Source organism: Sciurus vulgaris (assembly GCF_902686455.1).
Source record: "Sciurus vulgaris genome assembly, chromosome: 18".
Taxonomy (NCBI): Eukaryota; Metazoa; Chordata; class Mammalia; order Rodentia; family Sciuridae; genus Sciurus; species Sciurus vulgaris.
The window spans coordinates 25,598,941-25,616,329 of NC_136479.1; the positions used below are offsets into that span (position 1 = coordinate 25,598,941).

General features: G+C 49.7%; 2 protein-coding genes across 7 annotated transcripts in view; one reads left to right on the top strand and one right to left on the bottom strand.

The window, feature by feature from the left end:
• Positions 1 to 17,389, bottom strand: part of CHLSN (cholesin) — a 155,433-nt gene that overhangs the window by 76,633 nt on the left and 61,411 nt on the right. The gene's annotated exons all lie outside the window — the stretch shown is intronic.
• GPER1 (G protein-coupled estrogen receptor 1) lies at positions 64 to 7,262 on the top strand. Of its 2 annotated transcripts, none has more exons than XM_079120656.1 (2): positions 64 to 2,855; positions 4,925 to 7,262. In XM_079120656.1, the coding sequence occupies exon 2, from the start codon at positions 5,270 to 5,272 to the stop codon at positions 6,395 to 6,397; it is 1,128 nt and encodes a 375-aa protein (XP_078976782.1). In that variant the 5' UTR covers positions 64 to 2,855; positions 4,925 to 5,269; the 3' UTR covers positions 6,398 to 7,262. The 2 variants fall into 2 exon arrangements, with proteins under 2 accessions (XP_078976782.1, XP_078976783.1); XM_079120657.1 differs by having other exon boundaries at positions 5,037 to 7,262.

Consider the following 17,389-nt stretch of genomic DNA (forward strand, 5'->3'; position numbering starts at 1 on the left):
TGGGTTCCTAATGAGGTCACCATCTCTGAAAGGCAGCAGCAGCTTCAGGAATGCCCACGCTGGGAAGGCTGGGAGAAGGATAACTGCTGAGGGTGTTCCACTCCATAAATAACCCCAAACACCCCCACCTTATGAATGACCCTGAGGCTTAGGTTAACCCAGTGGCCCAGCATGATGGGGGCTCAAACACTGCAAGAGAGTAGAACCAGGAAGACGGGCCCTCGCAACGCTGAACATGGGCTCGCTCAGGCTGTGCCACTGTGTCTTGCCCAAGAGCTCTCCACTGTCGCAGGAAGGAGCAGGACCCTGGTCACCATGCCCAGACTGTGGAAAAAACAGGGAAGACATGTATGGCCAACACCAATGGGATGAGGGAAGGAAGAGCCTGGTCCCAGGACCTCTCTCCCTAGCAATGACTCAGTCAGGTGCCTGGGGTGAGAGCTGAGGGCTCCCGTGCGGGCTTCCGAAGTGAGCAAACTATCTTATTTAACTGGCGTTTGTTCTTCATGCATTATCCAATTTTAGCTGCTCAGCGAGCTGACCAGATTGGATCCCCTGTTAAGTTCCCTCCATTCACCCTATCCTTTCCTGGATGAACAGAAACATTAAAAACCCAAAGAACGTCAACTCCACAAGGGAAGAAGGAGGTGGGCAGTGGCACTGCATGGTACGCTGGCCTGGCCTGTCCTCCCTGCACGGCCACTCACACTGTGTCCCCGAGCGAGCTCTATCCACCAGTAACTGGAGGTCAGCCCCAGTTCCACTGAGACAGCACATGTAGAGCACCACATGCAGACAGCACCAGGAAGCCTCATCTGATGTCAGACTTAAAACTGACAGAAGCTCCTCAGGCTTTCCAGAAACTTCCACGTGCACCCTCCCACCCTTCTCCACACAAGTGTCAAGTAGGGCCATGAAACTGAAATTCCTGCCCTCTGAGTCCTTCCCTGCACTAGTTAGTTGTGTGATCATGACAACTGACTTAACCACCCAGTGCTTTAATAGAGAGAGTGGGTTCCAAGCAAGATGGCTATGTACTGATTCAGCTGCCCATTCTCCACTCAAGAGTGAGCTCGGAGCCAGGTCCTTGACCACCCTGCAGCCAACCCACCAGGACCTACGAGGCAGCTGCCTCAGGACTGCAAGGAGCCAAAAGCCTCTCCCCTCCAGCAAGTGGCCAAGCCCACAGCCATGGGTCTGCGAGAGCAGGGAGTGGCTATTTTTAAGTGGCATGCCTTGGCTATTTCAAGGTTTAGGTTTTATTTTATTTATTTAATTCAAGAGGAAGCTGTACTTTCTCATGACTCGTTTCTTTCAAAATGGTGTTGTGGGCATTCTTAATGTTGAAATCATCTTGATTTTGCAGCTGGTCAAAAGATATCTGAGAGCCAATCAGATCTTTACTTTATCATGCCATTCAAATTTTAAAAGTTAACATATTAGAGTCAGAATTTCTACCAGTTCTTCACCAGAGGATTAGTATTTTTCCATAAAAAATTTAACACAGTACTCTGTCTAAAAATATGCATATATTTCCCAAGATACCTATCTGCAAGATTTTAAGTTGTACCAAATGGAACACCTTGAAGTGCATTTCAACAGGCTCACTAGAGAACAGAAAACTCACAGGGCAACAAGTGGCTGGGAACACATACCTGGAGGTGCACGGCACTGCCAGGGTCCCATCTGCACAGTGCCTGACTCTCCGAGCCTGTGGCAGCTCTGTGGGAGGAGCATGTGCTGGCTCCCACCTACCCTCGGCCACAGCAACCTGTGTTGTTTGGTGCATAAAAGGTCACTGTTCAAGCTCGCAGTTCCAAAAAAATCAATAGGTAAAAAGACACCAAGAAGAAAACATAAATAAGGTCACTTAAAATGTAATTTATGAGCCAGGGCAGCTCAGGCCTGTACCCAAGGGCCTCAGACAATGCGTGCATTCATCTGGTACTTGTCTCTGTTCTGGAGTTATGTGGCCAACCTTCCTCCAAAACTGAGGCCAAATTCCAACAATAGGTGGGAAGTCAGAGATGGCAACCAGACACACAGCCACTTGGTCACTAGGACTCGGGGAAGGAGCCATGGTGGGGAAGACCTGAGCAGTCAACCATGCGTTTCTGGAAGGGAGGTGCCCCAGACAGCTCCTGGAGCAGGAGAGAGGCGAAGGGCACCCAATGATTGGAGCCGAAAGCCACCTGTTTTACTGCTTTCTTACCAAATACCTGCTACTTCTTGGGTTTAAATTTCTTTCCACAAATATCTTGGTGAAAGTCATAACTTAAATTCTCCATGTATTGTTCACATTGCTACTATGTTAACTTATGAAATTCAGAGTTTAGTTTTAAAGGCAGTAAGTTGCTAAAAGAAGAAAGAACACTATTGCTTTTTTCAACAAATAATCATAAGTTATTACCTAAAACATAAATGATATCTATTATAACCCCTTCAAACTAAAAAGAATAATTGTGTCACTGGGTGAAGAAAACCAGTTACACTGGAAACTTCCATAAAAATATGCTTAGTGGAACTGTGCTCATTGCCAAAGGGTGGGGGGAAAAAAAGCCAGCAAAAAAAGGGTTAATGCCGGCCTTCAAGGGAGCGGCCAGAGCCCAGTGAGAAGCCCTGGGAAGCCTATAAAGCCGGCCCAGTGCCAAGGGGGCCAGACTGCGCCTCAGACAGCCACAGGCGCTGGTTCGCGCGCTTCCTGGGGAACCTTCCCACCAGGCCTCCCCAGGAGGGGTCTTTTCTTTTTCGCTCTCACTGCTTCCATGCAAGTCCAGGATCGCGCCACTGCAGGCAAGTTCCAAGTGCACTGCCAGCAAACTCCAAGGAGTCGGAAGAGAACCCAAGCGGCTCAGGTAAGAGTTGCACCCCCGCCTGTGGGTTTTGGGGTCTGGGTGGTGCTGCACACTAGCTGCCAGGGTTGACTGAGGTCGCGGTCCTGGGAGGGAAACCATAGTCCTGTGAGGGAATGGCAGGAGGCACATCCACACCACAGCCTCCAGAAGGAGCAGCGCCAGCTCCACCCTCCGGAGGAGACACCTGGGTGTGACCACACACAGCGAGCCTTCGTCCAAGAGCCAGATGAGCCTCGTTCCAAGGCTCTTCTGGTAACATGGTCCTGCGGTCACTACTGCCAACCCAGAAAGTGAGCTGAGGCCTCCATATAAAGATGAGGGTTTACAGAGCTGATGAAGTGCAGTGTCGTTTGCCTAGACCTGGACTAGCAGGAGAACCTTGAAACAGAACGATACCTAACTATTTAATGCTCACCTTTGGATTTTAAGTTCACAGCCAACTTTAATAAGATGCTGTGAGAGTGGTAAATTTCATAGTGCGTTCCCTTATCTTCTCTTAAAACCATTACACAATAGCAGTATTGGTCAAGGATGAAAGACTCCATTTACATGGGAAAGAAACGAATGGCTCATTTTAAACTGTTCCCTGAGAGTTTATTCAACAAGTTTAGAGAAGGGAACAGGCCTGTGTCAAGGTTCTGCCACCTTTAAACTGCCCTCTAAAACTGCAGTCTGATACCTGCCAGAATTTCCACATTCAAAGAACAAAACTAGTGCCTGGGATGGTTTTTAAAAAGAAATTAAATCCAGAGGCTTTCAACATTGCAGATGGAATCTTAGAACAGTGACATTTATGCTGCTCAAATTGGTACTACCTATGAAAGATGAATAAAGAATGTAAAATAACCAATATAAGCAAATCGATCAATCCCGCTCAGCAAAAGTTAGCGAACACTCTCAGAATAATATCTGCGCCAAGGCAGAAAACTGTTCTTCCTTTCTTATTTTCCTTTTTTTTTTTTAAAGCAGTATTTTCACAGATAGGTCAATAAATCTCTAGTCTGGTCTTGCAGCACTTCAAAATGATTCCCAATGACCTCAAAGGATGAAATGAAATTCCAAAAGAAAAACAACCCAAACAATCTTCCCAAGACAGATCAGTTCACTCCGGGCTTCTAACCCTTAGACAGTGACACTCAGGCTGGAAGTCCTTTGCTGGGGAGGGGGCTGTCCTGTGCCCTATCGGATGCTCTGCAGCATCCCTCGCCTCCACCTGCCAGATACTCCCCAACCCCAGGTGTGAAACCCCAACATCTCCAGGCATCTCCAGACACTGCCAAAATGCCAGCCGAGAGCCTTGGTTGCTCCAGAGAACTTCAGGGGCACAAGGAGTCAAGACAGCCACAATAAACTCCCTGTCCACCTCCACAACTCCATCTCTGCTCAGTTTCTATGCTAAAACAGTATTACAACAATATACTGGGCTTTACATAATTTGTTAGATAACATTTTACAAATAACTGAATAACACTTTCATCCTTCCTCCCTCCCTCCCTCCCTGGGGACAGGGTGTCCTGTGTCGCTCAGCTTGGCCTCAAACTCCTGGGCTCAAGTGATTCTCCTTCCTCAGCCTGAGTAGCCCGGACTACACCCAGCTAACATTATTTCTTAAACAATGTGACCATTTTTATTTCTTATAGTCTTTCATTCTATATTACAGGAAAAAGAAGTTTCATTTCTGGCACCCACCTTAGTAGCATTACCAAAAAAGCTAAATTTATTTTGCCTATTTTATTGCAAGAGAAAAGACTTTGCTCAGATTCCACTAGGTTTTCTGGATCCATTACCTTTCAGGGGGGAAAAAAAAAAAGCTGGGTTTTTCCCTTCCCATGTTATTTCTCTTTCCAACAGCTGCTGAAATAAATTTTATTTCCTGTCCCAACAAACGGTAGTTTTCCTAAGATTCCCATACCCAATACCCACGTTATTTCATGAGCCTGCTATCTGCCTGTGACCCACTCACTGCATCTGGGGATGACTCACAGCCCATCTCCAGTTTAAACCAGGCAAGCATGGAAGCCCCTAGGGAAGAAACAGGACGTTTTCCACATTTATTTCTTCTTCTTCAGCTCGGGGACAACCATCTTTCCAAGACAACAAAACCAAGAGTTCTGGACTACCCTCTCCTGCTCATGTGACATGCCACAGATCGTCTTTGTCCTGTCCTGTCTGCCTCTCCAGGTGTCCAGACAGTAAGTGTGCACTTTACCAGTCATGAGCCAGCTCCCCCGACCAGCGTGCCAAGTGACCCACTAGCCATGAGCCAGCTTCATCTGTGCATTCAACTTTCTGTAACTGCGACACCCAAATGTCCAGCTCTCTGCAGAGAGAATCACCTTTCTGTCTAAAGATGAAGCCACTGCTGCAGACTAACTTCTGTGACCCTTCTGGTAAATGCTAAAGACAGTGGAAACATGGATGTGACCTCTCCACCCCACGCCTTTGGCATGGAGATTTACCCAGGCGCCACGCAGCTGGCAGTCTCCAATAGCACCTCCTCGGAACTCAACCTGTCCCTTCCGCTACACGGCACTGCCCTGGTGAACCAGACAGAGGACCTCTCCGAGCACCAGCAGTATGTCATTGGCCTCTTCCTCTCATGTCTTTACACCATTTTTCTCTTCCCCATTGGTTTTGTGGGCAACATTCTGATCCTGGTGGTGAACATCAGTTTCCGCGAGAAGATGACGATTCCCGACCTATACTTCATCAACCTGGCGGCGGCAGACCTCATCCTGGTGGCCGACTCCCTGATCGAGGTATTCAACCTGGACGAGCAGTACTACGACATTGCCGTGCTCTGCACCTTCATGTCTCTCTTCCTGCAGATCAACATGTACAGCAGTGTCTTCTTCCTCACCTGGATGAGCTTTGACAGGTACATCGCACTGGCAAAAGCCATGCGTTCCAGTCTCTTCCGAACAAAACACCACGCCCGGCTAAGCTGCGGTCTCATCTGGATGGCCTCAGTCTCGGCCACGCTGGTGCCCTTCACAGCCGTCCACCTGCAGCACACAGAGGAGGTCTGCTTCTGCTTTGCGGATGTCAAGGAGGTGCAGTGGCTTGAGGTCACCTTGGGGTTCATCATTCCCTTCGCCATCATTGGGCTCTGCTACTCCCTCATCGTCCGGGTTCTTGTCAAAGCTCACAAGCACCGAGGCCTGCGCCCCCGGAGACAGAAAGCCCTCCGCATGATCTTCGCCGTGGTCCTGGTCTTCTTCATCTGCTGGCTGCCAGAAAACGTCTTCATCAGCGTTCACCTCCTGCAGCGCACACAGCCAGGGGCTGCTCCCTGCAAACAGTCCTTCCGCCATGCCTACCCGCTGACTGGCCACATTGTCAACCTTGCAGCTTTCTCCAACAGCTGCCTGAACCCCCTCATCTACAGCTTCCTCGGGGAGACCTTCAGGGACAAACTCAGGCTGTATGTGGAACAGAAGACAAACTGGCCAGCTCTGAACCGCTTCTGCCATGCTGCCTTGAAGGCAGTCATTCCAGACAGCACCGAGCAGTCAGACGTCAAGTTCAGCAGTGCCGTGTGAGGAGCCTCCCCAGCAGAGACCTAGCTGTGGTGCTACTCACAGGAACTGCACACAGGCTAAGGTGGGCCGGAGGCATGGGCCAAGTCACGGTCCCAAACCTCAGTGCCTCATGAGGGTCACACCCGCTGGGTTGCCCTTGGGACCACTAGGGAACCTCGCTCCAGGCCTTCCTGATTTCATCCTGCTCACAGACCTACACAGATCCCAGTGCTCATGATTGCAGGTCATGTGACTGACCTCAAAGGACACCAGAATCAGCTTGTCCTCAGCTCTCTCTACCATACTATTTCCCCAGTGGAAAATGATTCTGCCATTGACCAAGGACAGCCAAAAGGAGGGAGGCATTCTGGGTGAAGAATCTTAGTTACCAGTAAATCTGCAACACACCTGCCAACCTGAGGGAAAAGGAAATCGGGAGACTGAATCTGCTCAACAGAACTGAATTGGATCTCATGTCCGTGATGTGTAACTCACCATGCACATGCAAACTAGTCCACCCTAAGTCGAAGGGGAAAAGAAAAAGAGTCCTGCACATACCTGAGCATCTGTCATCTCTCGGAATGCTGCACTGCTGCCCCCTGGCTGGCGCTTGTAACAACTGAGCAACCTGCGCAGAGCTAGGAAGGGCCGCTAATGAAATACCTGCTCAGAGAAGCGTTGAGGTGTGTGATTGTTTACAACAGACTTGACAATTATGTGAACTTGGATGGAGACCATGAGAGCTGCGTGCAGTTTAAAGGGACACACACAGAAACACTTTGGCATGTGTGGATGAAGAATCTGCCTCTACAAAATAACCGTAGGAACAATGACGATGGCAACATAAGCAGTTCTCAATAAAATGTAACAACAACAACAACAAAAACCTAATGATTGTTGGTAATGTTTAATGTTTGTCAATAAAATGTAGTCATGTGCTGATTCTCCTAAATGCTCTAAGCAGTTCCCCAAGTAGGGCAAGAGATGGGGCTGGAGGAGGGGGCTCGCAGAAAAAGCCACAGTCCCACAGAGGAAAACAAGAGCATGGTTTTGCAAACTCAGGTGTCACCCAAAGAACTCTCCTGCAAGGCCGACATCCAAACTCTGCCAGCTGGATGCTACCTGACCTTTCCAGGACATCCAAATGCTGCAGTTTGACAAGTGTGCTGCATTGTCTCTGGGTACCAAATGCATCTTATTACCAATGCAGAAGGCAGGGCTCAGCCTTGTCCTGGCATCTGCATAATGCAGACTTGCCCAGTCCCAAAAAGGCTCTCGGCTGTGAGATGCACCCTGTGTTGGCAGTGATACAGAGCACTCAGGAGGGCCCCCGGGTCCTGTGCCAGGTTCTGCCTACACTCTCTGCCCACATCCAGAGGCCTCCCAGGAGCTCAGGCCTCCCAAAGAACACAAGGTAATGTGGTTGACAAAGAAACTTTGTCTCAATAGTTTACATGTTATTTTCCGTTTAAACTATGGTGTTACTTTTTATATCTGATAATACATATTTTAGGTACAAGTTGACCCAATTTAAAAAAAAAAAAAAAATCACAGCAAGCACCCAAGAGAACCCCCTGCCCCTTGCTGCTTTGTGGGACACAATCTGTGATGGGTGTGGCAGGCCAGGCTCTGTCAGCCTGCAGGGCCTGGATTCTCTGCCCTCATCACCAGAGTACAATACTCTTCCAAGGAGGAAAGTATTTGTCCCAGACTGAGACACTGAGCAGTGGCATCTCCAGAACTCTGAATTCTATGTGGGCTTAACTTACCACAAGAGCAGGACACAACAGACCTCCTCCAGGACTGTCCCCACAAACCGATGGGTCTAGGGACAGGCAGACAACCTCCACAGGAGGCCAAACACATCTGCTGAAGGCCCCCCCATCCAAAGCTGCCCTACGAGCTGGCACCCGCAGAGGGTGCAAACACCACAGTGAGCCTGTGCGGGGGGTTGGGGGTGGTCCTGAGAGGTTTTTCACACCACATGCTTTCAGCCCACATGGTGCTCCTCCAGGGCACAGGGGACTCAGCTGACAGTGGTGCCCAAGAACCAGGACAAGTGTGTGATCTAAGTTCCCCAGCTCCACTTCAGTACTGGCAACATCCAAACCCAAACCACATCATAGGACACAGAGCTGGTGTCTACAACTGAGCGAGGCACCCACTAGCCATTCACGCTTCCTCCCAGGTTGCAAACTGATGCAGGGAAGCTCCAAACAGACAATGGGACGCAGCACGCTCACTGTTAGCTCTGATGGGTGGGGTGGGGCGACTCAATGAATGTGACCAAGTCTAGCATCTGACCCGCACAACAGGCCTCTGAGATGCATGTTATCTGCATCACAGAGGAAGAAACTGATGCTGTGAGAATCTAGGGACCCTCAAAACCTTAGGCAGGAAACCATGCAGCCAGGAACCAAACCTCAGTCTCTCTAAAGCCAGCGGCAACTGCGTAGCTAACAGGAAAAGGCAGAGCTGGGGAACCCTGGACACCCTGCTGTCACCCAAGGCTGAGCCCGCTCCTTCACAGCTGCATCTCTAGCAAGTTCAGGGAAGGAAGGAGGGTGACCTTCCCAAGAGAGACTCTAAATGAAGTTGCATCTGCCCAAAGCCCCGAAATATCCATGGTGGGAGGGGAGCCATCCCTCTAAGGCACCCATCCCTGGGGCAAGCTGCACCCTCTCCAGAATACTTCTCTGGGCTGTAGCAGAAGCCACCCGTGGGTGGGCCCATCCCTGAGGCCATGCAGAACACGTCCAGTCCTTCCTGCACTCAGGAGTCATTCACTCCTCCACAGCCTTTGGCCTGAGGCTCCTGACTAACAGGTCTCCTTGAGCAGGTCTGCCAAGGGCTCGGGCCAGCAGAGGCAGCAGAGCTGCTCCTGCGCCAACACTCAAACCACACTTCCCCAGCTGAGAAACTGGTGGAACTGCTCTGAGGGTCAGTGGGACAATGGCTAGAAGGGTGAGCACAAGGCAGAGGGCCTGCCCTACAGAAATGGGACCCTCCAGAGCCAGAGGGTGGGCCTGGTGCCCCTGAAGTCTCCTCTGCGTCCGTGCGGTGGCAGAGGGAAGGTCGGAAGCCCAGCAGGGCTCTGCGCACCCAGACCGGCCCTTCTCAAGGCATTTGTCTGGGAGCTGAGGTTAACTCAATTATTTCTGGCAGGAACACCACTAGATAAAATCAAGGCGTTTTAATTGCTCTGTTGCTTCCTGGTAACCCAACTCTCCCGCACAGTAATGCAGTTTAAGCCTGCAAAGGGCCAGAGCGTCCCTAACTGTAAGCACGTGGAAAACACCTGGTTAGCACTGACCAGAAGTCCATCACTTTCTTTGTGTACAACAATCAACTCTTGACCATGACTCGGTCCTAGGTGGCTCCCAGGCCCCCGTGAGAAATGGAGGCACGCCCCCTATTACACCTTGCTTGCGCACACGGGTGGGGAAGAGAGCCCCAGCAAACCTCCCGATGGGCTGCTCTCACACAGCTCCAGAGCTGTTCATCTACTGTGAATGAGCACACGGGAAATGTGCTGATGTTCCTGAAGACAGTTCTTGCAGGACAACAAGGGAGACAGATGCACGTAGGAAACAGAGGGGCACTCGAGAACCCCATGGGAATGGATCAGAACAGGCAGTTCTCCAGGTGAGAAGGACTCTCCAAGGGTGAGAATGTCAAAATCGTACCCACAGGACACAGGAGATGGCGCTCCCACTGGCCAAATCTGGAGTAATCTGAGCTAAGATGATCAAGAAGAAGTAACAAAAGCCAGGCACAGTGGTTCACGCCTATAATCCCAGCAACTTGGGAGGCTGAGGCAGGAGGATCACAAGTTCAAAGCCAGCCTCTGCAATTTAGTGAGGCTCTAAGCAACTCAGTGAAACCCTGTCTATAAATAAAACGTAACAAAGGGCTGGGGACATGGCTCCATGGTTAAGTGTCCCTAAGTTCAATTCCCAGTACCAAAAACAAACAAACGAAAAGTTAATAATCATAAACTATTAAAAAGTAAGAATCCCTTCTATTGTATAACTAATTAGAACAAATTAAAAAAAAAAAAATTTAAAAAGACTCCTGAACCCATTCTAACAATAAACAAATAAACAATTTAAATAAGAAATAAATAAAAGATAATAATAAATAGAGTGTGAAAGATGGGGGGGATTCTTGGTTATGGAAAAACGATGGTCAGTATGAGGAGGAAGTGCTGAAGCTTTTACTGTGAGACTGGAACAGGCCAAGAGCCCCCAAAGGAGGCATTCAGTGAGCAGCAGGTTATCTGCAGAGCTTAACCTGTCTCCCACAGACTGCTCATTAAAGCAAAGGAACGTCACTACACAGCAGAGATGGGACAGCCCTTCATGGAGTGGTAACACTGACATCACCAAGAGGAAGAAGTCCAGATGTGACACCCTGAGAAGGACAGAATGTCTCTTATGTCCTCATCTAAGGGTACATATTGAGTCTAATCAGGAGCAAACATGAGAAAAACCCAAAATGGTGAAAGGAAGCCCATATGCATAAAAAAATGTCACTATCATTAGAGACAAAAGTGGAACAATTGTTCCAAAGTCAGGAGAAAAGAGGGGTAACAACGAAAATGCAACGAAGATTCTAGATGCGATGATCCACCAAAAGGAGGGAAAAGCATTCTGAAGGATATCATGGGGTCAGTGGACAAAACTGAAGTAGCTGGGTAGATTCAAGTTACACATCAATGCTCAATTTCCTGAGACTGACAACTGTGCTGTGGTTATTCTTAGGAAACGCCCACTAAAGCACTCAGAGGTACAGTCTGACATGTGCAATTTACCTTCCTATACTTGGGAAGCAGGAGCACAGACAGCACAGGAGCAAGCTTGCACACCAACACTGGAGCAACGGACGAAACGTTAAGAACATTAATTTCACACCTATGGACGTATCCAAAGAATTGAAAACAGATTCTGTACATGAATATTTGCACCAGCACTATTCACAGCAGCCTGGACACCCCTCGACCGATGCTTGGATACAGTCAGTACACCACATGATGGAACACCAGTCATGAAAAGAACTGAGCGCTGCGCAGGGCACAGTGGGATGAACCTGGAAGACGTGCAGTGAACGAAGCCAGTCACAGAAGGTCACATTCGTGTGACTCCTCTTATACGAAGAATCCAGAGTGGGCAAATCCAGAGGCAGGAAGTGGCTGACACAGACCAGTCTGAAAAGGGGCGATGTCACCCCTCTGGAGTCCTAGGAGCTACCCACGAGCATTTCCTTTCAAGTTCCTAATTAAAGTTTTTTCTCTTCACTTACTGCCTGGTAATTCAAGCTTTATTTTCTTTTCCACAGTAAAAAAACTAGTTATCTGAGGCACATTGATAAAATAGAGGGAAAGAACTTTAGTAAAATTTAAAGCCAAATGTAGTCAAACATGCTCTCAGACAGTGGCAAGAGCCAGTTCTCTCTCCCACCGGGCACTGTCCTTGGAGAACTGGGGGACCTGCACAGACTGGCCTGGCAGCCCCGAGAGTTGTGTACCTCATAAGTGACCTAGTACAGAAAGAAGCCAATACCATCATTTCATTTTACATAGACACTTTCATGGGCGATGTGCTCAGAAATCTAGAAAACAAGGTTTATCACTCAAACTGTTCCATGGCACTTCCACCCTTTAGATCAGAGTTGTGATCAGCATCCCCGGGATCAGCAAAGACCAAAGGTGAACAGACACATGTACAAACAGAAGAGTTTTGCTCCCTTGCCAGATCAGAGAAGAGGCTGGAACCTTGGGGGTTTCTTGCTCCATCTTCCTGAAATGCAAATTATCGACAGAGACTTGGGGAAGAACAGCTTCCTGTCTGTTCCAGATTTAATGTGTTTTGCCTTCCGGGCTATTGGAAGGGTGGGAAGCCAGCTAGCCCAGCTTGTACCGGAATCAAGGGAGGGTGGAGGAAGGGAGAGGGTCATCGTGAAAGGCCATTTTGCCCCAAGACTCTCACTCTCCAGTGTCCTGGGCTCCACTTGGAGTTCTCAAGATGTTTTCCAAGTTCATCTCACTCACAGGCACAGACCATGGCCCCTAAAAGGAAAGCTGCAGGCCTACAATCAACCAGCAAGTCCTCCAGGAAAAGGGCTCTGGGCAGAAGGCTAGGGAGCACAGAGAAGTGAGGGCAAAGGTCCCATCAAAGTTGGATGGGCCCTGGGCCTAGGGGGTTCTGGAGAAGTCCCTCCACAGCTGAGGCACAGCCATCAACGCTGCTCAAGGGCTGCCCAGCCAGCCATGGCACCAGCTCCGAGCAGCACAAGCTGGGAAGTCCACCCCAGGTTCACAGCATGACCCCAAACCAACACACAAACAGGCAAGGATATCCGCACACAACCACAGCCTCGCCTTTCTCATGCACCCGGGCTGTAAGACGTCAGCTCTGAGCTCATCTGACTCTTGCCCTGGTTACGTGGGTGGGGTCCCATCGGCCAATAAGGGTTTTAAAAGTCAAAGGGACACAGAACACAGAAGTGCACCAAACCTGCCTGTGTTTCTATGCCTTAACACTGGGTGGAGTTAACCCAAACTTATCACAAGAAATCAGCTGCTGGGTCCTGGAGTGGCCCCAGCTCCAAGCCCAGTGGCTGGCTCTGCTGAGCACATGGGCTGATATGCAGCCTCTCTAGGGAGAAAATACAATTGAGTGGGTGGCTTTGCTAAGGCAAAGTTGCTGTTCCTTCCTCCCTGCTCCCCTGCAGGATGTTGCCTGACAACTTCGAACAATCTGGTTACCTCTAGCCTCCTGCTCTGATTCCCACCTGGGCATCTGCCTTCCCCCCTGCAATGGACAATGCAAGCTCCTATGAAATCCCAACTCAGGACTGTGCACCGTGGCCTTAGCAAGCACCTGTTAAATGGACACAGGACAGACATAGCTGGTCCTCTGGGCCACGCATCTCCTCAAAGCATTAACCAAGTAGAGGTAAGGGCCATATTCCCGGGGGCATCACCTCAAGGAAGTGGTAGCAAAGGAAGGAGGTGAACATCATTCACATGGGACATTCTTGGGAATGAACATAGTGTTCTTTGTTGACTCAAAATCATCCATCCCCCAAGAATGAGGAGAACCAACACAGCCTGCTTCACCTCCCTCCTAAGCTACTGTCAGGAGCTCAAGCTGCACTGGCTAAAACAAAGCTCTAGTGCCAGACACCTCACTTCCACTCTCTCCCAGAGTGGTCCACAGAGTAGCATCTGGCTGGGCAGGGCAGCTGGCACCTGCTGGGTGGGCAAGACACACCAGTCAACATCTGAAAGGCACAGAAATCTGAAAGGATCTCTGGAACCCAGGACAATATCCAGCAGCAAGTGGACAGTGCAGGGGAATACCTAGGGACCCAGGGGCATCTATCCACAACAGCACCCCCACTGTGGTGCCCTGCATGCACTGCACTCTCAGGACTGCCAGCTCAGGTACAGAGGACACTGAAGGCTCTACCACCTTCACCCAGCCAGCACACGAGACATACACATGCATGCACACAGATACATACACACAGAAATACAGGCACACACGCCCACTGAGACAAGCATAAATGCAGACAGGCATGCACACAACAAGGACATGCAGATATATATGCACAGGCATAGACACGCACACACAGACGCACAAACCTGCCCATGATGAATGCTGCTCGCATGCACAAGATTATTAAAAGCCTGGCCATCCCATGTTGCCAAGGCAACAGCACAGCATGCACTCTCCTCTGTTGCTGCTGGGGTGTTAACTGGCATGACCAGCTTCAGGGAACACAGGGATGTGCCAGCTGCTTCCGCAAGGCTACCAATGACCTGCCTCCTGGCAGTCATACCCTGTGGGATCCCCTCCCAGGCATAAGCTGCACCTGGCAAAATGCAGTTAGCAAACAATGCAGCAAGAGGGATGGGACAGTGCTCCTGAGATTGTGACTTCTGATCTTTGCACTCTCCCCTCTCTCCCTCTGATCAAGTCAGTTGCCAACTGGAGAGGTCCACGTGGAAGGAACTGAAGGCAGCCCTGGCCAATGGCCAAGGACCAGAGGCCCTCAGTATAATAGCCCTGGAGGAATCAGATCCGACAATACTGGCTAAGTGAGGCTGGAAGGAGACCATCCCCAGTTGAGCCTTCCCATCAGCTCAGCCCTGGCCAACCCTGACCACCTTTGTGAGTTAAAAGGCCTGGCTAAGACACACCTGGGTTTCCATCTACAAAGTTGGATCTTCTAGCCACTACATTCTGCAATAATTTGCTACATTGCAATAGGTAACTAATCAGTTGGTTTATATAGTAGATTTGAAGATTCATTGCCCTGACACTACGATTCCACCCAGGTATGTCCCTGAGAGAGAACACACATCTGTCTGATAGGATATACACGATCATTCTTTACAACATTGTTTATAATTGCAAAGATTAAAAACAACTCAGATATCTAGAAGAACAAATATACTAAGGTATACTCACATACTGATAAAAAGGACCAGTTTAGAGCTATGCACAACAGCATGGCTAATACAAAATACAGCCAAAACAATAAAATACAAAAAATATGCATAATACATCCACATAAAGTTCAAACACAAGCAAAGCCAAATGTTTTAGGGATGCACACGTTGGAAATAAACCTGAGGAAAGCAAGGGCATGGCTAGGGGAGAACCATAGGGGGCTTCATGGAAGCAGTACACACCCTTCTATTTGTGCCTTTTACAGTAAAGCAGGGGAGAAGAAAAGTCTATGGTATATTCTGCCTGTCTGCAGCATCAATAAAATCCTGCTTGAATCACAACTGGTAAGTCAAAGTCATCTGGAGAAGAAAACTCCCCGAAGCAGGTGAACTTGAGGAGGCGTGTGTAAACAGTAAGAAGTCATTTGCCAACAGCAGGGAAAGGGGAAGACACCAGGCTCTTGGTGACCTCACTTAACTCCCCAATGCCAGCCCATGCGTAGGGATCTCAGGAGCCCTCGGCAACTTGGGGGAGTGTGGCCCTGTGGCTGCTTCATCCCCTCGCATCACTCACACTCTACAGCCACTCACAACCCCCTGGGGAAGCCTCTACTGCAGTGGCCCCGAGGGGCTGAGTCTTCCCACCAACATCCCTCGGAGACAGCTTAGCCACCAAACAAGTACAAACATTGTGGGTTTCTCACTTGCCCTCCCCTCCAAGGGAGACAATTTTCCCTTAAAAACTCTTAAAAAGTTTGTGGTACCCATTATTGGCAGACTAAACTGTAAAAACAAATCAAGACTGAGTTTTCTACGACCCGTCTGTCCCAAGGAGACTACCTGCCTCTTCCTGTAGACCACACAGGGTGAGCTGCACCAGCCACCAGGCTCCCAGGGAGGAGGTGCCCCTGAGCCAGGCCTGCTCTGCCCTGTGCCATGGAAGGTAATTTCCCTGGTCTGCTGTCTTGAACAAAGTTCTATCTTCCTAGAAACAAAGTTCCACAAGGCTGGGCAAGTCTCAGGACAGTTCCTTTTCAAATCATTTGTCTGGATAAGCTGACAGTGTGGTACTTGTGGCTGTGTTTGTCTGGAGGAAGTGTTCAGGGACAGGAAGAAAGACAGAAAATGCCACATATTAGATTTCTTACCAAATGTGCACTGCAGGGAAACTCAATTTAAATGCATGGAAATATCTCTAACCTCCGTCCCTGGTTACAAACCCACATTCCCTCTTCAGACATGCTGGCGACATGGCACCAGAGGAAACCCGGACAGGAGCTGCCACATCCGGACTCAACAAGCAGCTGGGGAATGCAGACGTGCTCAAGGACACCAGTCCTGGGCTTCAGAGGCAGGGGCCTCACAGTGCAGGACACGGCCCACTCAAGCCAGGAATAGTACACAGCCACGACCAGGTAGAACCAGAGTCCTGTGCAGAAGGACCAAGAGTGCTGGATGCCTGCAGGGTCCATGTGTGCACACAGGAACATATACATGCATGCACACACCCCACATGTCACCCACAGACCTGTCCTAGTTGACTTGGGACCTCCTCTCTGGAGGCTGGATGACACGTGTTCCTACACAAAAGGGTGTGAGCAATACTGGAACAATGGTTCATGGCTGCCAAAATGAGACTCATTCCAGAACTGGTCCCTGGTCCACGGGCATGGTGCTCTATGAACCTCACTCATTTAAGTTCCCCATCACATGGCCAGGCCTCCATAAACCAGTCACTTAGGAGGAGGAAAAACACACAGAACTGCAGGCGAAGGAAAGGGGCCACAATGGCCAGTGTGGGAGCTTCACCCCCTTGCTGAAGATTTCTGTCAGGTGCAGTTATGAAGAGCCACACATGGGAAAGCACAACTCATTGGACTGATTTAAAGAAAAACCAGGTCTCAGGCACCATCAGTTCAGAGGTGGCTAGAATGGCACACTGTAGACTAGGGTCTCTGACGTGGATAGGGTGTCATCACAAAGGATCCTTTATTTCAACTCTGACTTCCAAAGGTCATGGTGTTGTTAGACAGCTGCAGGTAGGGCAGCTGATGAAGGCTGCCTTCCTGGTATGGAACCCAAGAATCAGGAAATTCGGACTATGTCTTCACCTATGCCCCGCAATAGGCAAGTGCTGTGTTCTGCCTCCCACACGCTCTGACTCATGGGATCTGCGCAACACTGAGACAGGCCCATGGCTGTCCCTACTTCACAGGACACAGGAGTGGAGGGGATTGCCCCAACCTGGAAACAGCAAGAGGGTAGACTCCCATGGACCCCAGGTGGTGGCAGTCAAGGGGAAGCAGGCCCCTGCACAGCCCATGGCACAGGGAAGCCCCAGCCCTGAACTTGAAGGTAAACTTCCACCCTACAGAAATACCATATGTTGTGTATCAGTGTCACTTACCCCATCCTAGTATCTGCCATGGCTCTGGTTGAAGCACTCAGTGGTGGGTGGAATGGCTTCCACTCACACAGTCAGGTTCTGCCCCAATCGAGTCACAGTGGCCTGACTATAATCACATACCACTAGCTGGGCCACAGGGCCTGTCTCA